Genomic DNA, 24,292 nt, shown 5'->3' on the forward strand with positions numbered 1-24,292 from the left:
AGGGACTTTAGGAGTGGTTAATGGACACAGACCTTACATGGACTCCACACATCCAACAAGAGAATTATTTGTCACTAGAGCAATCTGTTGCCACAACCCATTGGAATTAATTCTATGAGAGCAGACTGCCCTCTACTCTGCCCCACTGTCAAGATTGGCTCAAGCAGAGCATCAATAAAAGGGAATCAAGATTTAGATCCCTAGATCTCAGAGCTCTGACTTTTAATTGAGTAAATGAGTCTTCACCTCATGCATCATAACAGGTCTCCCCAGAGCTCTGATTGAGCCAAAGAAGGCATTGAAAATATCACCTTCGATAAGGTCTAGCCCACAGACTTTCTGCAAGCTGGGCAAAAAATTAAGATGTGGAGCCAGAGTAGCAGATGGTAGTCACCTTCTGAATCAGAGTCTCCAAACGTGGAAAGATAATAAACTATTAACTATCTATTCTTAAATGTCAAATAGGTCATAGCCCCCCACTTTCGAGAGCACAACTAGGTAAGGTGCCGGCTTCTGAACTTACTCAGAAGACATCATTTTTTGTCTTTTGCAAATCGTATGAAGTTGCCTCAGATTTAATTGAGTGAATGACTTTTGAAGATGCCGGCAAAAAGATTAAGGTTTTATAAGCTTTGCTAAATTGACCTTAACAGGAGTCAGGGTTAAAGCTAAACTCTGTACTCTTAGCACTGATGTTCAAAGGAGTGTCAGTGCTAGAGCAGAAAGAGTGCCATAGTAGCAAAAACTGGAACTTTTTGGAAGGCTGCCACGGCTCAGAACATATATGGGTAATGTGTACCACATTTTGAACTTCTGAAGATGGTGAGGATTATTATCGAGCCCTTTCAACAAGACCACCTTGACCGGTGCCTTGAAGATAAGCATTACAGAGAGTTCTGTATCCCCTCTAAGGGTTTAAATGGCAGAATAAGCTTCAGGCATTTTACTCCTCTGTCAAAAGCTTGGCATCTTCTACCGTAAGGCCTTAGGCGCACCTCGAGGCATATATAAAAAGTCGGAGTTCCCTGACATGATGCCACTTCAGTATACAAAAATGTGATGGATGGAAGGCTTGAATCAATATCGGCTACTGGTAATTACTTATGTCGCATCCCAGTCCATCATACCACCTCAGTCTGGACCTAGCCATATGTAATCAGTCTTGACCTGGCTCCAAAAGGAGCAATCTATGCCAAACCTCCAGGCCAGGTCCTCTGAGAACCAGACAAAATCAATCCAAGGCAGTTTTCACACTTATTGGGAATTATACAAAAGCCAAAGCACACAGCAGCAGACCAAGGGTCAGCACATCAACATGTGTGCTGAACCTTGGTCTGCTGCTGTTTCTTAAATTAGTGTGGTGCAACCACTCTCACCATCTGCTGCCAGGGATGTCCGTCATACAAAGATTTTTACAAAGAATTTGAGAGGTGCACTCAAAGTCAGCAAATCAAAACGTTCATAAATTTAATGAGTCTTCTGTTTCTTCTTTAATGGGATCTTTATTTTTTCTTTCTTAAAATACACAGGCACAGCCAACGCGTTTCATTCCCTTTTTAGTGCCTTGGGAATTTCATCAGGGCATTGAATTGGAACCTCTTATTCCAATGGTCCAGAATTTGGTTGCACCTTCAGTATCGGTGCTGCAAAAGTGTTCTCAGCGGTATTACCCTTGTGTTCCTGGATAATGTAAAAGTGATGTACCAAGAATTATTCTGAAGCGTTGTTCCACAATCAGCCGCAATAGTATGTGGAGAAAAGAAGAGGAACTGAAGTATTTCTTTGCCAACGTTAGCATACGGTCCGTGGTGCAAGGAAAGCTCCGTAAGAGAAAATAGAGTAGAAAGTGTTAGTTGATAACTAACATCCAAACAGGTTACCAAATGGTCCTCGAAATGCGGGACCTGAAATAGACATAAGGTCCAATTTTGTAATAATATAGTAGCAACTCCTAAAACAAAAATTCATACACTTTCCCTACGGGTTGACGTACCTATGATAGGGTCGCCCTTATGTCTATTTCAGGTCCCGCATTTCGAGGACCATTTGGTAACCTGTTTGGATGTTAGTTATCAACTAACACTTTCTACTCTATTTTCTCTTACGGAGCTTTCCTTGCACCACGGACCGTATGCTAACGGGGGCAAAGAAATACTTCCGTTCCTCTTCTTCACCCTTATTGGGGCTCATCAGTCGGGTAAAGCTTGATTCAGATGGCACCATCTGTACCAGTCTCAGTTAAGGCAGGTGTATTGAAGTATACAAAAAGGGTTGGATGGAATACCCAAATTAATCTCAGCCACTGGTAATTACTCGGGCGGCATCACAGTTCATTGTTAAATTACACACCATGGCACCTACGTTTAGACCTAGCTATATGCAAATCAGTATTGACCCTACTCCAGTGAATTTGCTATTCATTCAGGGTGTTACTTAAAGTCCAATGTCCTTGAAAAATTAAGAATTTCACAAAGACACCAGTAGTGTACATGATCAAATTAGTAATTCTGACTGGATGTTTTGTTTTTTAAAAACAGTGTTTTTCTCTGGGAAAAGTTGAAACAATTGAGAAGAAATGTCCCCTAATGTTCTGGTAACCTGCACTAAAACGGTTTTAAAATGGAAATAACCCGCTCAAGTTGATGATCTATGCAATCTATTTACTAGCATGTAAAAACTGGTCAACAACCGCTTTAATTCTTGAAAACAACTGGGTACAAAACTGTTAAGGGATCCACCAACCGTTTGAAGGGAGTGAGTGCGTTCTAGTATGTGATAGCCCCAGACCATATTTTGAGAGTACACATCTACTTTTGGATGGCAGTAACAAATAATTTCAGAAACCTTGCTTTGAAAGGGCACTGTTTTCGTCAGAAGGAAGTGGTATACAAAGACTGTAGAATGTGGCCATCTGAATTTCCTTTTTTAAGAAATGCAGAGTCAATCCATATCTTATTCATAAACTTAAAAAACTCTACAACTTTTTAAATGAAATTTTGAAAGTTATTTAATTAGGTACAGAAATTGGGGTTCCATACAAAACTGGTCTGATAAATACTTGTCAAATTCAGCAAAATGGTAGAACAGTAGAAGACGCTTTTGCAATAACAAACAGACATACCACTTACTTGAGTCTCCCACTGCGAGATGTCTTTTATATAAAGGCAGTATGAAGAAACATGGCTCAATCAACAGCAGTACAAATCAGACATGTTGGAGCACAACCATACAATGTCAATAATAGGTCAATATGAATACAGGCATTATCCGTTTTACAATTCATGAACTTCAATAGAATTTAAGCAACCCACTCAAATCTTGTTACCTATGGTCTCTTTCACGTTTCTCCCAAGACCACCACATAGTAACAATTTAATTAATATACATTTAAACAGGCCATGTTCAGGCAATAAAATGCATTTACTTCTCTAAGTTCATCCACAATGGCATCACCGAAGACCCAGACAATGTATGCAACTAGATGTTCAATCCACTTTTACTCTGTATCGTTATCTAGTAGCTGCACAAGGGGAATTTTCAGCATACAACTCAATGTTGATGAAAAGCCACTGAACACCTGCCAAAGTGACCAAAAAGAGGTTTACCTTGACTGACAAAATATGCACTGTACTCGTAACCAGGTCTACCTCTGTATGTGCATGAACACCTAACTGAAAAATAAAGATTTTTCTCATATATACAGTACAGCAGTCTCTAGTCAGTTGTGGATCTTCGGTACCAGAAACGGGCCCTGTAGTCATCGCTGCATGTCATGAAGCCAGGATTCGTAGGCGAGTGAACGATACAGCGGACCATGTTATTGTGTCCCAGGGATAGCAGATTCCTACGTTCGGCTGTCCGGGAATCCCAGCAACAAAGGCTGATGGTTCGCTCGTCAGGAAGCAACACATAATCTTCAGTGTGGTTGAAAACCGCCTGTGTTCGGTGAGTCTGTCGTCCACTTAAGCCAGCACCTAAAACAGAGACCAGGCTATTTAAGGGACACCAAGCTTGTTCAAATTATTAATATTACGTCAAAAGCAAGCTACATATTGATTACAAACCCTAAGGCCAATCCAGTGCATGCTAAGGCCACAAGTCACCTAGACCTCATCACAGCAGGCTCAGAGCAAATAGACCCTCATCCCCACTCCACGCCCAGAACACCGGTCACTTACAGTAACATTTCTAGCAATTACCAGAGGACACATTAATGTGACCCGCGCCTTATTCCACATCTCCCATCCCAACGCACACATCCAGACAACAAAAACACCTGCATTCCACTAACCACTAGTCAACCACAAACAGAACACATTGTCAAAACCATGCTCAATACACTCTCTACAGTACTATGTACTCCACTTATCCCGGATCATATCATTTATTGCAAATTCAATACACAATTCATCACAAAAACATGGCCCACATATGTTTATACATCTTGAACGTCCTTGTGTGCAAAGGCTACAGCATTCAGACCTAATGCGAGGCTTTGCCATTGTTCACAAGTATTCGTTATCCTGCACCACGGCTGAACTAGCAGCATTCAAGCTGATGGAGTTCTTCACAATTTCTTTCTGTTCGCTATTCAGCTGACCACTTTTCACATCACTTACAGTCCCCTTGGACAGAACAGTATTAGTGATTAAATCCCCCACAGCTTCTCACCTCCCTCCTCAGACATTTCAACCTGCACACAAATAAACAGGACACCTGTGCATCCTCATCCACCTGCTCAACATCGTACTGCAGGTCTTCAAACAAACCCATTTCAAAGGACTGGTCTTCTCAATCTCACCAATCACAGACTGTAAACCGAGCTTTAGCTTGGACTGGACACCCAGACTTGCCGCCCCATCTCTGCCCTACATGGCTAACCATCACACAGAGGTCAATCACAGCAAAAACAAAGGCCTCAGTTCGTTCACGTACATCCCTATAGACAGCCTACAACACAAACTTCACATCAATGCTCTTCCCCACAACCATTACCCAATAACAACACGAAAGTAAAAATTAAAACCATTTGCATCCTTGCAATCCAAGGACTTCATCAATAAAAAGAGCACCATTCACAATGAGGAAAAGAAATGAAAGATAAGGTAATGAGCTCACCATAATACAATGTCTTCTCTCTACATGAGGACAACCAAAGCCAGCTACACTACACCAACACTGTTAATGAAGCAGCGAAGAGAAACACATGCTCTTCAAAGCAGTCAAGCACTGCCTTCAACCCCTTCCCTGACCCACCACTCTCACAATTTACTGACAACAGCAATGCCATCACCTTGATCTTCAATGGAAAACAGAAAATAGAACAGCACATCGACACCAGCAAGCATACAGGCCTCCCACACAATACACCACACATCATCTAGCAATGATCATACTTCAACCTTCTCTCAAGATCATCTTCAGCTCCCTCAAAGCCAGCATCTAGAAACACAATAGCAGTAGGCCATGGGCAGAGATCTGCTCCCTTTGGCTAACGACCCGATCTATCAACGCTGCATTCTTTTCAGCACAAAGAAAAAACATTACAGTCCGTGTAAAGCACATAGAAGGACTATATGAATGCTGGCCTGAAAGGCACGAAGTAGCAACAGACAGAAATGCAGCTGACTACGGAACAAATGTAAATAAAAAAGTGCAATGCAGATGCAAAGGCCAGTGATATTTTTCTACACTGTAGCTAAGTAACCTAGCAACAGTGAACTACGTTCTGTTTAACATGCAAAATAAAAGAAAACAAGGAAAATTTGTATATTCAAATACATTTTATGAATAGGTATTTAGAGTTTTTTTTTTTTTTTTAAACCTTTATTTGTACACAAAGGATATACAGGTCAAGGCCTACAACCAAGCTGGCCGGCCACAATACGAGAAGCAGTAGAAAAATCCAGCGAGAACAGTACAGAATCAATCATAAAGGAGCACGAGCAACACAATCTTAAAAAGGGGGGAGGAGAAAAGAAGATCTAGACGGCCAGCAAACAGGAGCAAAGAAGGTTAATTTTATAATATAGGGATAAGGGGTATGACAGGCTTAGTGACAACATAGAGGAATCCGGAGACCCCAGATAAACCATTGGCAACAAAGAGGGGAAGGGGCCGCAATGCAGGAGTGTCAGCACTGTATACATCGGTATTAAACAGGAGCGGTAAATACAATCAATATGCAATTATGAACAACTTTGCTCGCCCACCACTCAGTAGCACATCGGAACCAGGACAGAGGGGCCGGATTAGCGACTTCACCAAACCTAGCCCATCATACTAACCTTGGATGAGAAAGAAGGGGGGGGGGGGAAAAGGGAGGGGGGGGGAAAGGGAAAGAAGAAGGGGAAAGAAAAACACAGACGAAAGCAGGAGTGCCGCGCCGAAAAAAGCGTCCCGTAGCGAGGAATACAGAAGAGAGCAGGAATATTAGCAACGAGGGGGGTATGGCAGTCGCGACAGAAAGCAGCAGAGCTATAAGAAGAAGAACAGCGACGGGACAGACCCCACCCCAATCACGCCCCGGAAGGTAGGACAGACGCGGCACTCCACTAAAGAGACACAAAAGGGCCATAGAACTGAGGAAAAGGAAACACCATAGAAGACCCAACCCACCCATCCCACCCTGCACCCCTGCAGAAGGCTACGGCCTACCCTCCAAACAGCGTGCCTGTCGCCCTAAACCTGAACCCGAAATGCAGTAGAGAAGAGAGAAAAGGAGTAAGGAGACAAAAAGAAGGAGAGAAAAAAACAGAGAAATAAATGGGGGGGGGAGGAGCAAAAGAGCATAAACAAATACGGTCGGCCACAGCCCTCAGCCCAACCATAATCATATTACGAGTGAACCAGAACGACACGATCTCGAGCACCACAAAAACTGACAGGGGGGTCTCCCACAGCGCCATGAATATAAACAACTGCGCCACGAATCCGTACACCAATAATCCTCCGGGAGTCGTGCATCTCACCCCAATCCTTTCTTAACCACATTTCCCACCCACCACATGACAAATTGAAGTGAGCAACACGATGCGAGGCAAGCACACAATTGAAAGAATGTACGATCAAGACATAGACCAGGGAGGGCAATCGATCTGCAAGTGAACAAAAGTTCAAATCGGTAGTCCAAATGTCTCAGCAATAGCAACACAAACAGCAAAAAATAGGAGGTCAGTCTCGTAGGTCGGGAAAGCGGTGGTGTACTTGCAGAATAAAAAGACAACCTCGTCAAGGCAGGAGCAGGAAGCAGTCCACCATATGTATCAGGCATCCGGGGAGGAACGGGCCTCCGCACTATGTCCAGGTCCCCAAACTCCAACCATGGAAGAGCAGGAGGTTCCAAAGCCACCGGCCCACAATCCCGTCGACGAACAGCGGCAGCAACCCTCGCGGCAATCGAGGGGGGCGAGGCAGCGGCATCACCGGGACAAGAAGGGGCCATGAAGAAGCGTCCACCCAAGATGGCGGCGGATCGCAACGAGTCTCCAGTGGCACCGGGGGCCAAGGACGCGTGCCAGGATCGCAAGGCACCAAGAACATCTCCAATAGTAAATGTACGTGCACACGTCCATGCCCCCGTGCAATCCAGTAACCTGAGTCCGCCATCACGAGGAGATCTACAGCCATAATGTCGGCAGCCATTTTGTAGGTTAAGCCTCCTCACCACCCTCCGCAACTCTCGGGACAGTGCACAAATGCAGGACTTTACAGATGTCCCGGGGGTCCCAGCAATAGCGGCCTTGGCACAAAGAGGAGCACCGCTCAACACGGGGGCCCGCCCGTACCACCACCGGCGCTACCCACGGGTAGAGTCGGAGCGCGCGGGTCCAGGGCCACCGGACGGAGCAGCGGCGGGGGGGGACCCCTGCACGTGATCAGTCCCCGGAGCACCGTGCCCCGCACCAGCCCCACGGCCACCAAGGCAGGCCCGGATCAGGGTCACCGGGATGCTCGCACAATGGCTCTCACCAGCGGTTCACTCTCTCGGCCGGGGCCTGCGGTCACAACAACGCCTGGCCGGATCTCATAGGCGAGGCCCCGGTCCCAGCCCCACGGAGGCCCCGGTCCCTTCGTAGGGGCACAACTTCGGATTCTCAGCTCGCCGGAGCTTCCAGGTCAAACGGTGAGTGAGAGCGAAATGTTGCGATCCTATGTCCTCAAAAACGTGTCGTCTCTGGGCAGGATATGCAGCAGGATATACGAGTCAGGACGGAGGGCTGACGGAGCCGAGCTAAAAGGCGACCATCACGCTCGCGAGCTTGGCTCCTCCCCAGGTAGAGTTTTGACGAAAGGTACACAAATAATTTGAGCAAAATGGCATAGGGAGTGAATGCCTATGAGGTTGTGAAACGCATATTAATTGTTAATTTACTGCAAAACAGTAACCCTATTTTACGGTTTTTGCAACATTTATTTAGCAGCAGTACATAAGAGATGGTACAGTTAACAGTACATTTCATGGGGGGCACTAATGTTCCTGCTTAACAGACTAGGTCAAACCACTCGCCACTGTGGGTGTGTGGAGTATACAACAGCAGTAGTATAGGAAAACCCTGGCAAAGGGTTACATCAATTCTGACTGCCATAAATATGCTGATAGTGGAGTGATCTCCAGTATACCAGGTCGCTAAAGGAGTCGGGTTGGGGGGAGGGTAGAGGGTAGAGGTGGGGAGAGAAGTGAAGAGGGGGCACGGATATTTCTCACTGGTAATTAACTTACAATGCATGAGTACAATTGACATACCCACATTGCAAAGCGAAGCGTTATCTACCAATACTTCAGCCTGTATTGATTTTCCACTACGTACAATTACATGAAGAACACAAACACTAGATTTCGCATATACACACACACACACACACATATATATATATATATATATATATATATATATATATACACACATATATATATTCACCACCAAATGAAATTATACTCGCACTCCACCAGGAAGTTAAATTGTAGCAGGTTTATTTATGTGCCATTACAGCACACAGCCTTTAACAAGGTTAAAGGCTGTGTGTTGTAATGGCACATATATAAGCCTGCTACAATTTAACTTCCTGGTGGAGTGCGAGTATAATTTCATTTGGTGGTGAATTTTATGCAGGGAAAGCCCGTCCCTGAAACTCGCACCAGCTGTTCAAAGTGTGCCCTCGGTAACGTGATTACTTTGGTGACGAAATATATATATATATATATATATATATATATATATATATATATATATATATATATATATATATATATATATATATATATATACACACATACATACACACACATATACTTCCCAATGCTTGCAAACAGACGCCGCAGCTCCAAAACAGCGTCCGACACTGCCGACTAATTAAAATCTGAAAAGAACTATCGAGACGTGGCGTCGTCAGTTCCTTATGGTTTAAGGAGTGTGATATATATATATATATACATATATACATATACACACACACACCAGTAGGTAGTTATAGTTAGGACTTACTTACCATAGGAAAAGCGTTTTTCTTTGCTAATAACTTAGGAGCTATTTGATTTCAAAACTAGTTTGCCACCCACTTTAGCGGCTTTTTCCCCATCCCCCGGGCCCTGGCTACAACTGTAACAAGCATTGGCATAGCCAATAGGTCTCGCCTTTGGGACCTTATAAGTGTTTAGACATGAAACAGTGGATGTTGTTGCACCAAGGATATTGTGCTGCATAACTAAATACTTTACTGATCCATCTCAGATTGGTAAATAGAAAATCAAATGCACAAGTAATTTTGTAGGTGCATGCATGCATGTTGACCACATGTACAAGAATAGAAAATGGTGCAGCAGCTGCATCAATAGTGATGCTGCACACTAGCTGCAATGCTGTACCACATGGTTAAAAAAGATTTGCAAAGCCAGTAGGCCCTGTAGGCTTTGCCAATGCTTGTTTGCGTTTTGCCTCAACTATTGTTAAGAAAGAGAAACAAGGTTGGGCTTCAAATAAGATAAAGTCTCTTCAAAATTCAAAAAAGTGTATTTCTTTAACCAAGAAGTTTGGACACTAATAGGCACATAACACTGCATTGAGAAGTACATAATTAAAGTGTTATTTTTGTACAACTAGTAATCCGAACTTATATATCTGGAAGTGCTTTCATACGCACTCATGAATAAGAAAAGAGTTTAGGGAAATCGGCTATAACAGAGGCACGTTAAACAAAAACATATTAAATACCCAAACCCCTAAATGATTAAAAACTAAACAATCACATTGATCAAGCGCTTTAAAAATTCAGCAATTAAAATGCCTCCAAAACCTATTAAAAATGCACAAAATGGAGAAACACTGTTGATACTGTATTTTAAATCGTAAAGTTACTTTGAAGATGTGCCCAAAAGAATTAGGAGTTGTTCCTTTCACTGCAAAACAAAAACTGCTGAATAAAACGGCAGAAGTACAAATCTGGAAGTGGTTGGCTACAGGCAGTTTGTGTAAACCATTTATTGTATTGTAATTGCATTTATATAGCGCTTACTACCCCTGACGAGGCGTCGAATCGCTTTTTCGGCGAGTAGCATGCTACTCCGGCACCCAGAGGATTAGTGTTGAATTAGTATAGTGAAACTTGCAAGTACATTTCAAGTGGTGGATAGGTTAGTCAGTTATTTGGATTTGAAATGATTGCAGAAGGATAGAGGAGGAAAAAGGGTTTGTATTTATATAGCGCTTGTTACCCCTGATGGGGTGTTGAAACGCTACTCCGGAAGCCCATAAAGGATTAGTGGTGAATTAGTATGGTGAAATATGAAAGGATCTCAGTGGTGGATATTAGTCAGTTATTTGGAGTGAGAAGTATAGCGGAGGGATAAAAGGAGAAGAAATGTTTGCATTCATATAGCACTTGTTACCCCTGATGGGGTGTTGAAGCACCCCACTCTGGAACCCATAAAGGATTAGTGGTGAATTAGTATAGATGAATATGGAATTTGAGAAGTGAACATGTTAGTCTGTTAATTTTGATTGAAAAGGATAGTGGAGGGATAAAAGAGGGATATAAGAGTGAAGGATTTTTTTGTGTTTGTTTTGTTTTTAGGTCTTAGCAGTAGGTGGAGGCTTTTGGATGAGTAAAAATGAGTTTTGGAAGGGAGGAGTCAGAGGGAAGAGTTTAGAAAAAGGCTTGTTTTGGGGGATAGATATAATAGAAAGAGGTGTCAGATGATACAAGGAGGGTTAGAGTCAAGAAAGGGTTATTTTGGGACCATAGTAGTGGTATGGGGTTTGGGATAAATGAGAGTGGAAGTAGAGGATATATTCATAGACGTATAGGCGGAGGAATAGGGTAGTACATTAGAAATGCTAAATTACAAGTAAGTGATAAATATATAGATCCATAAGAACCTTAAGTATGTGCATGGTGTGGGCTGGGTATTGCTAAACGGGACAATGGGCAGCATTTCTGGCCTTGGTCCTGGTCAGTCTCAAACAGGCATAAACAGGCAGCTGCCCTTGTCCTCTCCGCCCTTAGCGGAGACGCACTAACCGTGGCCTTTTATAACCCTAGTAATCAGGTGACCCCTTCAGCCAATGGGAACCCTAGCGCTAACACTATCCAATCACAACACTAGCCCTAAAATCTAGAACCAATGGGAGACCAGGACCTTACAGCCAATCTTAGCCCTAGTCCAAGCACCCAATCAGTTCATAAATCCCTGATCTCTATGTCCAATAGAGGCCCACCCCTACCAGTAGTCCCAAACCAAGTCCAAGCAACCAATTGGTACAGGAAGCCCTAGTCCCTACTTCCAAAAGAAAGCCTAACCCTACTCTTAGTCCCACAACTAGTCCAGCAATCAATCACATCAGAAGCCCTAGTCGCTACTTCCAATTAAAGGTCTAACCCTAGCCCTAGTCCCACCCTAGTCCCACCCTAGTCCCACCCTACTCCCAACAACCAATAACATAGGAAGCCCTAGCCTTACTTCCAATAGGAATCCTAACCCTAGCCCCATTGAAAAGGATAGTGGAGGGATAAAAGAGGGATAAAAGAGTGAAGGATTTTTTTTTGTTTGTTTTGTTTTTAGGTCTTAGCAGTAGGTGGAGGCTTTTGGATGAGTAAAAAGGAGCCAGACCCAGAAACCAATCAGAACCCTCAAATACCCAACCAATGAGGACACTAACCCTAATCCAATAGAAACACCAGATACAACCACCAATCAGTGTACACATGTACCAACCACTAGCAGACCATATAAGGTCTTAGCGACCTCAGACAAGGTTTGCTGGCCAGGGAGTTGGAAGCTGCTTCTCCTGTTCAGAATCTCCTAGGAGACAGACAGGCTCAATCCACACTTTGGACTTCCGCAGGTAAAAGCCTCACTAACTTGAAATCTAACAATACTGTTTGAATAAAACTTTACTCCCTCTCCTGGCCAAAAAACGAAGTGCACAGTCCCTAGTAAACGCAGTTTAAACAGCTCGCAAAAGCACCCTCTGATGTAGAATATCCCTGTTGCTGGGAGGAGGGGTGGGGGGGCGGGAGAGGCAGGGGGGCTGGTTTCACTGGCTTGTGAACACAAAATGGTGGCTGGGGTGCACTGTTTTAACAAACAGGTCTACCTGCATCTGCAGAATCACCAGCCCCCGCTGAATGGGACGATGTATGCGCTTTATTACAGCCACAGGGTAACTTGAATGAAACCAAGAGCTGCTGGCTCCTGTTGTCACCACTGGTCCAGAAGAGAGCAGGCACACTTCTGCTGAAAGAATCAAGTAGCCGCTGCTGTAGGTGCACTGCGTTTCCATACCTGCTGTGCAGACTGACCCGGAAGATTATAACTTCCATTTTACTTTGGGCTTGAGCCCATTCTTATTTTAGATCTTAAGTGTGGGAATAGCAACGCTAGCAGATTAACATGAATGAGCAGGGTCGGGTGGTGAGGAGGAGATACCGGCACCGACTGGTTGTTGGGGTGGGGAAGAAGCAGACATGAGGGCAGGGGAGTAGGATGAAACTGAGTGCAGGAGGGGGAGCAAGATGAAGTAGGGACAGGTCGCCTAAGGGAAGAACAGCCCGGGAGTTGTGTGTGCGTGTGTGCATAGCGAGCTTCACTCCAACTAAAACTGCACGGCTGGAAACGGACAGCACGTCCCCACCAGCTGCGGGTCATGGAAGCGTCCCTCACAGAGAGGACAAGTGCAGTGCAGGCAGTCTGGGTTAAGACGCGGCCCCGCGGCCATTAAAGTGAAAGTGGCGCACGCACTGAAAGAAAAAAAAAAGCACACAAGTGGTGCGCGCGTCTGGTAGGACTTTTGAAAGCCCACAGACTAAATGTCTCGCCAAGCAGCGCATGCACGGACTCAGCGAGACCTAAAAAGGGAGGGTGTTCATGCAGCCTTCCCTCCAGGAGCCATTATTGGCCTCCAGGGCTGGCTCCAGCTATGACCTGGGGTGCCTACCCCAGGACATAGCGCTATCCCTGGCCACACTGGCGCGGGACTGAAGCGGGCAGAGAAACAGATGAAAAAGTTGCTAAAGCCAGCAGGGAGAAGCATTTTTAGCAGCTTCCTGTGGAATCATGACCCTATCCTTCAGCAGAGGCTTAGAAACACGACCTGTATTGTATAACCGCATAATGGGTGAACGGCCAGGGACTGCATGTGCGTCTTTGCACTAACCTGGCATAAGAACTACATAACGCAGAATCCGGGGAGGCAGCAGAGAAGCGCCTCAGGTGCATTCCCTACGGCAATGTTGATTGCAAGTGCTATAAATACCGTCCTCCCCGTATAATCACTGCATGAAAAACTTCATCTCAAGAGGCGAACAGTCTGACTCCCTGTTCCTGAAGGCAGCCCTCTGCAGACTCCTGTATGTGCCAGCAGACGTCCTGAAGTAGTCCACACTACGAATGAGATTGCCTTCAAGTCTCTCCCGCCAGCCGTTGGCTTACCGCAAGTGTCCAGCTGATTTCTGTACTGCTGGTGGGATCACTAGCTAAGTGTTCGTCCGGCCAGCTTCTGCGGAGGTCAATCAAGCCCCATCGAGGACTCGTGCAGCGCTCATTAATACTTCCTTTTTGATTTCGTGTCATTGTGTGCTTTGCTGGAACTATCAGAGCTTTTAAAGAGCACGCTCACAGACGGAACAGTGCCTCACATTTCAGGTTTCTAAATTTTTGTGTACTCGCCTGTCAATTGTCATTGAGGCACCCTGTGAGCCTCATAAACTACTTAACGTCTAGAGAGAGTTATCTCAGGATGATTGGCCTATGCTTTTGGAGATTGGAGTTAGACACTTTGTGGCATTCACCAGTTCCTTTCGTGTTATAGCCCTGCAAAACCCTTATCAAAGAGAAGACTTCTTTTGCCAGTTTTCTGAAGTTGGTGCAGGAGTGAAGTATCCAACTCCTGTTTTCCGCCTGGACAGTCCCTCTGTATAAGTCAGTATAGGAGATGGTAGGATTATGGCTTAAGGGAAGCCGGTGGTAGGAGCAGTATATTGTAATTGCCTTGTGTTCTCTTCCTCTACTTGCAGGTTGCACACACCATGGATGGCCTTTTAGGACACAATGACTAACCATTTCTTCCAGTGAAGATTTAGCAAGAAAGGCCGTCCTGTATTCTAAGCTGTTCTTTATTATTTTATCCACTCTCCCTTCTCTTGATGTTGCCCTTGAGTGAGCAGTTCTTATTTGTCCCCCGGGGAGAACACGAAGCCGCGAGCAGGGAAACCTATGTGTTACGCTCTGAGAGCAGGCGGGAGCAATGCCGGTCCTCACTGGATGTGGGGCCAGCTGGGGCAATGGGGACACTGGGGTTCCTGCCGCAGCCCCCAACTAAGATGCTCTGGGTGGCCTCCATGGCACCCACACTTTATTTGCTGGGCCTGGGGTCCCCAGGGCCGAAATTGGCCTGGGAGGTGGACCACGCTGTCCCCCTCCTTTATTAATAAATGTATAGGGCCCAGGCGATTGTGCCTCAGGAATGAAATCAGTCTGGGGAGGGGGCTGTATGCCCCCTTTCCCATACATCAAGTGGTGGGCCCGAGAAGATGGGGACGTTGGGGGCAAATATGGCCCGGGGAGAGGGGCCACGAATCCCACTATACCTAAATAAATGTGTCAAGCCCCGGGATGGGGTCCCCGGGGCCGAAATCGTCACTGGGAAGTGCTATGTCCCCCCCTCCGAGGTTGGCTGCCTTTATGGGGCTGCCAACAGGCAAGGCCCTGCGACCAACCCCTCGCCATGCGCGTGTTGGGTTGGCTGCATGCAGGTGGTTGACTTTACATTAAAAATTCCCTAGAAATTCAATGAAAAAAATCCATGGTTACAGGGACATATACCAAAGTTAGAAGAGTGGAGAAGAGGATTGGACTTATATATGGCGGCTGAGAGAGTCACATATAAAGCGAGGGGATGCCCGAGGAAGTTTCGCAAGGTGTGGGGGAAATGGCGACAATACCATGGCCTGGATATAGGGGTGTGATGGGGCAAGGGTGGGGGACGCACAGTGGGTTACGGAGGGGTTGCAGAATAGATTGAATGCTGACGACACGGGGAAGTGATAATCTTGAGGTCTTTGTAATTTGGAAACTATTGGAGTCAAACTGGGCAGTGAAACGGGAGGAGGCGGGAGAGGGGTGTAAAACGTGTGCTATGCTACTGACATGACTGTATTGTTCAACTATAACAAAATGCAAATAAAAATGTTTATTAAAAAAAAAAAAAAAAAAAAAAAAAAAGGTTACAGGGACATTATAGTTATTAAACAGCATTAAAAAACAGCCAAAATTCACTGGGAAAAAAAACAAAGGTTCCAGGGACGTTCTAGTTAGGTTTAGATTTTACACACACAAAATCAAAGCAATTCAGCAGTTACAGTTAGAGTTCTCGCAAGTAACTATAACTCATGCTCTTAGGTTACTATAACTTGTACACTTGCTAATTACCCCACATATTACATCCCTCATAACATCATCTTTGAAATCATGAATAATTTCACTGAAACAGTTGCAGTAAAATGTGTGATGAGAAAACTGTGCATGCCTGGGGTGCGAGATATAGTTAGCTTAGGCCAAGAGTTATAGTTACTTGAGTGAACTCAAACTATAACTGCTGAATTTCTATGGATTTGAGTGTGTAACATCTGAAAATGACTATAACGTCCCTGGATCCTTTGTTTTTTTCCTGTCAATGAATATATATACATATATATACATACATATATATATATATACATACATATATATATATACATACATATATATATATATATATATATACATATATACATATATATACATACATACATATATATACATACATATATATATATATATACATACATATATATATATATACATACATATATATATATACATACATATATATATACACACACACACTTCTGTAATTAAAACTATTATAGAAAGATACTCTGCGCACAGAGTAAAGTAAGGTATTGATACAAACGTATGCTATGCACAGCTCAAAGCAAACACGCTGTGTCTAAATGTAGCTCTAAGGTGGCCTTGGCTGGAAATATTTGTTCTACCAACATAATTCTGCCCTTGCCCGGGATGCCATCAAACTCCTCAAATTCATAATAATCTTTGTTGGGCCAATTAGGACATAAAAAGACAGATAAAAATACATACATTTTATGAATTTGCCTAGCAAACAAATAACGAGGATAGTTAAGATCAGCTTGTAAACATCTATAAAATAAAAGTTTTGTAATGAATGCACATTTTGACATGTCAATCCATAAATATGTTATAAACCTGGCTATTATGCCAGTGACTTCATTATCCTATGTGAATAGTGAATACATTTCACAACTTTAAGGCAAATAAAATAATTGTTTAGTTGTTGTTAAAAAAAGAAACTACAATATGGAGCCTTAACCACCTGCCAAAATTCCCTATTATGATGTAAAATATTGGCACATTACAAAGGGGCCCATGCCTCTTCTCTGTTAGTGGCTATTCGGGCTCCTTTCATAAGGCAGCCTTAGGATTATCAAACCAGGAATAAGTCTCAACTTTAACACTGGTCGCATCGTCAATTTGCTAAAAGGTATGAGACATCATATCAATCAAATTTAGAATAGTTAGGGGGGGTTACTATGGTCCTTCAGACAGGTCATAAAAACATCAACTTTTATCAGCTCATAAGAGGGTGGGTCGTTCTCCCCCCATTTCAGCTGGAGGGGACACGTGCTAGATCCTTTGCATGAGTTTCCCCTGTATTTTTGCCTTTGCCTCCTGTGTTTTTACTGTGGGTTGGAATTTGTTTTTGCTTGTCTAGATGCTTTGGGCACTTTGCCACTGCTGTTCAGTGACAACGTGCAAGTGCTCCACTGTAAATTGTTGTCGTGGATTGGTGTTTCCACAATTGGCTTATTTGGTTTACTGTTAAGTCCCTAGTAGAGTGCACTGTGTGTGCCCAGGGCCTGTAAACCAAATGCTGCTAGTGGGCCTGCAGCACTGATTGTGCCACCCACATGAGCAGCCTGTAAATGTAACTCAGACCTGCCACTGCAGTGGCCTGTGCAGTTTGGTACTGCCATGTCGACCTGGCATGTGCACCTACTTGCCAGGCCCTAACCTTCCCTTTTCTTACATGCGAGTCACCCCTCAGGTAGGCCCAAGTTACCCCTGTGGGCAGGGTGCAGTGTATGTGAAAGGTAAGACATGTCCTGATGTGTGTGGCATGTCCTGATAGGGAAAAGCTGGCAATTTTGTTTTTCACTATTGAAAGGCAATCTGTTCCATAGGATACAATGGGAGTTCATGAATAACATCTTATAAATATAACTTTCCATGGGGACAAGATAGGAAGGTAAAGTTTAGTATGCTTGAACTCAGAATATAAAGATGCATCTTTTAGTAGGGATGATTTTTACATTCTGTGTTTAAAAATACCACTTTTAGAAAGTGGGTATTTCAGTGCTCAGCCATCCTGTGTGCCTCTGCTAGCTTTGTGTACCGACTTAGTCTTTGGAGTGGCAGCGGCTGGGGGTGTGCATTCTGTTGAGACAGCTACTTGGGGGGGCGGGGGGACTGGGGGGGAGGTGTGTCCTGCCTTTCCTGGGTGAGTCAGGGCTGGACTGAATAGGCCTGGGCTGCATTCAGAGCAGGGGGAGGTGATTATTTTCACACCTGAATGGACATGGTCTGCCTTAGACAAAGCTGTCTCCACTTCTTGCCAGGGAACTGCACCAGAGAAGACAGAACTGGTTTTGGCTGAGCAAAGAGCTTCTCTACCAGCGGAGAACAAAGGAATTTGTGCGATAATGAGTGGGGCCCAGACCCTTGAACTTTAGATCACTTCTGGAATTCAAGGGGAACCTTTGCCAAAGAAAATAACTGAAGAAACTGAGAAATACTGCCCCTTTGCTATGTGCTGTCTAAGGTTGGGCTGCAGTGGCTGTTTCGGTCAAGGAAAGGAACAAGGACTTTGCTGTGTTCCCTGCTTGAGGAAGATCTCCAAGGGCTTGAAGTAGAGCTTTCCTCCTATTTTGAAGTCTCAGGGATACAAAGACTACACCTCCAGCTCCCCTGAACTTCATTGACAGAGTTCTGACCTGCCAAGAGGTGCCTGTTGCTGTTCTGGGCCTCTGCAGATTGTTTCTGCTGTTGGGAGCTGGAAAAGTAACACAACGAAGAGAAGCGTGACGAATCCGCACCGGTTTCCGGTTCTTTGTGGACTACCGAGGGCTCAACTACATCACCAGGACTCACGCACGCCCCATCCCCAGAGCTGATGAGCCCATAGATTAGTTGGGAGCTGCCCAGTACCATAGTACGTTGGACTGAACGTCTGGGTACTGGGTGATTGCCTTAACTGATGGGGCCAAGGAGAGGTCTGCATTTTCAACCCAGGTGGCACTCCAATTCCAGAGTATGCAGTTTGGCTTGAAGAATGCCCCTGCCACCTTTCAGAGGTTGGTCAACCAGGTGTTGGCTGGGCTGGAGGATTTCCGTGCCACCTACCTTGAGGACACTGCAGTGTTCGGTGCCACTTGGGAAGAACATCTGCACCTCTTGTGGGAAGGGTTGAAGACTCTGCAAAGGGCAGGCCTCTCATCAAGGCCAGCAAGTGACAGATCGGGCAGGGCTCGGTGGTGTACTCCGGTCACCAGGTAGGAAGCGGCTAGGTGATTCCCCTACAGCCTAAGATTGACACCATTCTGGCTTGGGAAACCCCTCAAGACCCAGACAGAAGTGAGAGACTTTTTAAGGCTCACCGGATATTACGGGAGATTGGTCCGGAGGTGTGGCACCATTATCGCCCTCTTGACAGAGCTGACTCCCAGGCAGCAGCCCAGGAAAGTGATCTGGACTGTCATCTGTCAGAAAGCATTTGATGCCCTGAAATCTGCAATGTGCACGGCACCCGTGCTCAAGGCACCCAACTTCTCACATTAATTTGTGTTGCAGACAGATGCTTCAGAGCCTGGTGTGGGGGCTTTGCTCTCACAAGTGAATGAGGAGGTCATAGACCAACCTGTAGCCTTCATTAGTAGGAGGTTACTTCCACAGAAACAGGTTGTGTGCGATTTAGGGCGAAGCTTTTGCTGTGGTCTGGGCACTGAAGCAGCTGAGGCCCTTCTTGTTTGGGACTCACTTCCGGGTTCAGACTGACCACAGGCCCCTCAGATGGTTGATGCAGATGAGGGGTGACAACCGAAAGTTGTTAGGGTGGTCCATTTCCCTACAAGGGATGGATTTTCCGGTGGAACACCGCCCTGGTACAAAACATGCCAATGCTGATGGTCTGTCCAGAATTTTTCGCCACCAGGGGGACTATATTGTATTACCGCTTCTATTGCCCTGCCAGTTGTACTCTGCCATGATGCACTGCTATGACTAGGGAGGGAGAGAGAGAGCCAATGTGCCACAATGCCTATGAGCTATACTAATAGAAGAACAAAATTCCAAACAATATGAAAAGAATGGGCCGCCGTCATGAAAACAGTACGGCTACGAGATATCACAAACTGGATAAGCAATACAAACTGCAAAGGTTTACCACACGTACCTGTGTACATCACCAGCATACGTCCTGTTGATATTTCCCATAATTTAGCCACTGAGTCTTTTCCACTTGACAGAATGTACTTTGAATTTTTTGAAAAAATGGCAGAACACACTTCGGCACCATCGTGTGCTTTCTCGTACGTAGTGATGCAGCGGTTTGAAACACCATCCCACAACTTAATACTGCCGTCCTTACTGGAACTTACATACGTGTTGGCAGTTGGGTTGTAGTTAACAGCAGTGATGGCATCCTTGTGCTGGTCATTGGGATTGCAAGAAACAAAACACTGGAATGTGTTAATATCATAAAGTCTCAGCGTAGGGTGCTGGGTCCCTACGGTTATAAAGTCGCCAGATGGGTGAAAGGAAATGGAGCGTATCATTTCAGCCTCCTGTTAAAGTGTGAAAACATATATTAGTTAGTATAAAATGAAAAACACATCAAACAATTAAAAACAACCACCAGTAAGAAGATAATATGAAAAACATGGCACCTGAATAATCCTATGGGCCAAAACAAAAACATGGCCGCTCTATTACCCTACGGACTAAAGTCTCATGCTTAGGACCTTATTCTAGGGTCTGGGATTCAAAGAATCTGCAACTGTTCTGCTGAAAACGTTTCCTCCACATACAAAAGATTGCCTATAAAGGTTATTAACAAGCCCAAGATCACCGCTGAAAATATGGTGAAGCTGCACTGTTTTAAGATCCTATAACAGCTGCAATAAATCTCTACGTTGGCAGTCTCAAAAGACTTTGGAGCAAGGGGATATTTAATAGAAAATGCCAAATACAATAGCAATAATAATATTTAATTGTAAATTTTTATGTAAACAGTCTTGAGTCTGATTTTAGATTTAAATTGAGTAGTATATGAGGATGGTTGAATATACATGAGTGCTGTCCCTCTACTCTTTCATCTTTTTAATGTACTGTATAAACTGTATACTTGTATGATGAATTTTCTATCGAATAAAGTTTGTACAACAACAATATTTAATTGTTCATGTTTGTTTGGTTCTCACCTGGATGTACTTGAAGGCCCTTTTTGCAGATGGCTTTGAATAATCAAATAACTTCACTGTAAAATCCTTGGAACCTGATGCCAGAATCTGCTCTGAGGGGTGGAAAGCTAGGCAAGAAACTTCATCCACATGATCATACAAAGTCCGGATAACAGGATGGTTTTCCATGTTCTGTTGTGCTGTCTCGTTCATCATAACCTGTGATGGTCAAATTCATTAAGGCATTACATTTAAGCTTGACAGGGAAACGTTATTTAATTAACAATTCTCATTATTAAAGTAGAAGTTTAAATAGAGAGGAGTGCGGGCAAGCAAAATCCACTTTTGTGAACGAGCTTACTGCAACATTCTGGAGAAAGCTCCGAGAAGGGGCTACAAAAAGCTGCTAAGAAATAAGCTTCGGATTACAAGAAAACCTTCAGAGAGAGAAGATGGTGTATTAGGATTGTCCAATTAATCAGAATTATAGCAAAACACACAATGCCCCCCCTCAGACGCTGAGAAAATTCCATTTGCCTCAAGGCTATTGATTTTTAGTTTCTGATAAAAAAACGTTGCCATGTGTGTGCCTCAAACTCGGCCGCCATTTGGCAAAGGGTCATTGGTTCGGATGAAGCCATTACAATAGGGGCTTCCTGGAAGTCACAGAAATCTCTGCCAGTTTGTCACGGATTTCTAAATGTGGCAGGCAATGCTTATCCAGGTTCTAAATAAGCCCTTATGTCTGTTCGTCATAAAATACGCATTTGGTTTGGCTGCTTGAAGTCAGTGTATTTCTAACCTAAGTATTCAGTCAGCAGGCAAATAGGGAAAATCCAAACTTTCACATTTTTAAATCCAGGTTCCAAGCTGAGCTCCCCATTCATCTGCAATAGCAAATGAGCAGCATAAGTTACCAATTATTATCAAAGAAACCTGTTAGTCAAAGGTGCTTTTTAGCTCAATTGAGTTTTTCCACACGTTGTATTCTTTGAAGACAGCGCTCCATCTGTACAATTTGTTTTCTTGATTTCTATTAAGTTATGCTACTGCTATTGATAAAATGAATACTTTGCTACTTAAACAAAAAGTTAAAATTACTTGCAATAATACACATTTTTTAAATTGACAATCAATGTATAGCGCAGAATAACTTTTAGTCACAGATCACTGGCAATTAACAGGGACATTTGTCTGTGTATATGCACTTCAAAAAGAAAAAAGGGATTTTCTTCAACAAAATGTTGTATTACCATTAAATTGTACAATAAGTTATCATCTGATTGTTGAACTAGAAAGGGTCTCCATGATCTCCATTAGGTCCACAGAGTTTCCCCATGGGGCCAACATGTTCTCAAAAAGCAATACATGGACTATTCTCTTTACACAGTAGGGTATCAGGCAACCAGATTAGCTATCCTCTATGATGTTGCCTTGAAGGAAAAGGCAAGTCTCCTCGTCATACATCTTAATGGATTTCTGGTTCCGTTTTCCTTGGTTTCACATAAAAGCTCCATTAGAAAAGGTATAAAATTGTGTCTTTCTTATAAGCATGATTTATTAACAAGATCATGTTTAAACCTTAAAATGTATCTAATGAAATGCATTGCAGTACACAAAACAGGCTGAAATCTCAAAATTTGAATGCTTTAATTTCGAAGACCTGTTTACAAAGAACAGAGAGAACACCACACCATCCCACTGTTGTCCTTTGTACACATTTAACTTCATTTCATTCACTCACTGGTCCTTGTGTCGGACTGCAATCTAAAGAGCAGCAGTTACAGAGAGGTTTCTTTTAGAACAAAGTCAAACTTTCCAGGCATAGTTTTTTCTTTCCAGGATCTGCCTATTTTGTGATAGCTATAACAATCTAAAGTAGTGCACTTACAAGAAAGAAAGCTATAATCAAATAAAGAGGGTTAGGGGGAGCAGTCTCTGAACTTACAAACACTGATGTTACTGGCCCACCACCACACCATGCAGCTGTTCAAGTGCTCGGGTCCTGTCAGTCACAAGACAGCATTTAGCACACAGGAAGTCAACTAAAACTGGACCGCTAGCCTTGGAATACGCAAAAATGTTTTTCTTCAGATCCTTCTAAATACTAAATTAAAAAATAACAGGCCTACCACACATAGGAGTAATATTTCTTTCTACAGAAGGTCGAATAAAAGCTCCAGTTGCTCTAAACTATACAAAATATTAAAACACAGTATGAGGGGAAAATGCGTTACTACTATACCTCAATCGGCATTGCACTTTTTGCCAACATTCGCTCTGTGTCAAGTATTTTTATGGAGGCGTCAGCAGACCCAGTGGCTATCAACTGGCCATCTCTACTGTATGTGGCGATGCGGCACGGCGCTTTGTGGGAGGTGACATAGCAGGTCTCATACTCGGATGCTTCCGGAGACATTGTCTGGACATCCGCATCAAACTCCAAGTCTATTCCTGTCCCTGGGGCGACGGTATCAGAGCGTCCAATTGCATACTGAACTGCACTGTCATCGTTTTCCATGCCTAAAAGTAAAAGAAGCAAATATAAAAGACTTAATATAAAAGTTTTAAATGTGACAGCTGCAAACTGTATAAGCTTCATACACTTCTTCGACGTAAGCTATACAGCAGGACGATACATTAAACATCTCCAGAAAAGGTAATTGATGCACTAGAAGCTGTTCAACATATGAAGGAGTGCATAAAAAATGGTAAATGCAACTACACAAGTCTGCATTTTTATTTACAAACAAACATGGGGGTTAGGATAAATTGTGTGTTTTAAGGTCAACCAGTTTGACTAATGTTTCTTCATTAACTTGGCATAGTAAGGTGTTGGGTAAAATTTTCCACTTTGTGGGTGCAAGACTCTTCGCTCAACCACTTCTTTAACTGAACTACATTCCAGAAAATATTTATTGTTCAGCGTAGGATCCTAACAACATTCATGCACTTAGAATTCTTTCCTGTAGTCATGAAGGATTTAGGAATACTTTATCGAATACTGCCAAAAGAAGCATAGGGCAGAGACACTCCATTTGTTTTATCCCTTAATTGTAGCCCCCATGAGGAGGACTTCACGAATGCTCCTCACCAATTTCAAATATACATTTTTCTGCACCATGTAGAGGTTATTTAACACACGCTACAGTGTCTTCTCATCAATGACTCATCAGCGTCTGTTGACCCAAAACAAGTATTGGCTTTTTTGTCACAAATTGTTTTATGAAAATCAAGATTTATGGACAATCATGAGTAAAATGGA

At 43.7% G+C, this 24,292-nt stretch overlaps 1 protein-coding gene across 3 annotated transcripts in view; it reads right to left on the reverse strand.

Annotated features, from left to right (window-relative positions):
- Positions 1 to 2,981: 2,981 nt before the first annotated feature.
- Positions 2,982 to 24,292, reverse strand: part of CSTF1 (cleavage stimulation factor subunit 1) — a 118,339-nt gene continuing 97,028 nt past the window's right edge. For all 3 annotated transcript variants that reach the window (XM_078652009.1, XM_078652007.1, XM_078652008.1), the window contains 4 exons: positions 23,273 to 23,550; positions 21,049 to 21,246; positions 20,022 to 20,412; positions 2,982 to 3,974 (listed from right to left, as the gene is read on the reverse strand). In XM_078652009.1, the coding sequence (XP_078508135.1) occupies positions 3,715 to 3,974; positions 20,022 to 20,412; positions 21,049 to 21,246; positions 23,273 to 23,550 (1,127 nt within the window). In that variant the 3' untranslated portion in view covers positions 2,982 to 3,714. The remainder of the gene's footprint in view (positions 3,975 to 20,021; positions 20,413 to 21,048; positions 21,247 to 23,272; positions 23,551 to 24,292) is intronic.

Source organism: Lissotriton helveticus, chromosome 7, assembly GCF_964261635.1.
Source record: "Lissotriton helveticus chromosome 7, aLisHel1.1, whole genome shotgun sequence".
Classification (NCBI taxonomy): Eukaryota; Metazoa; Chordata; class Amphibia; order Caudata; family Salamandridae; genus Lissotriton; species Lissotriton helveticus.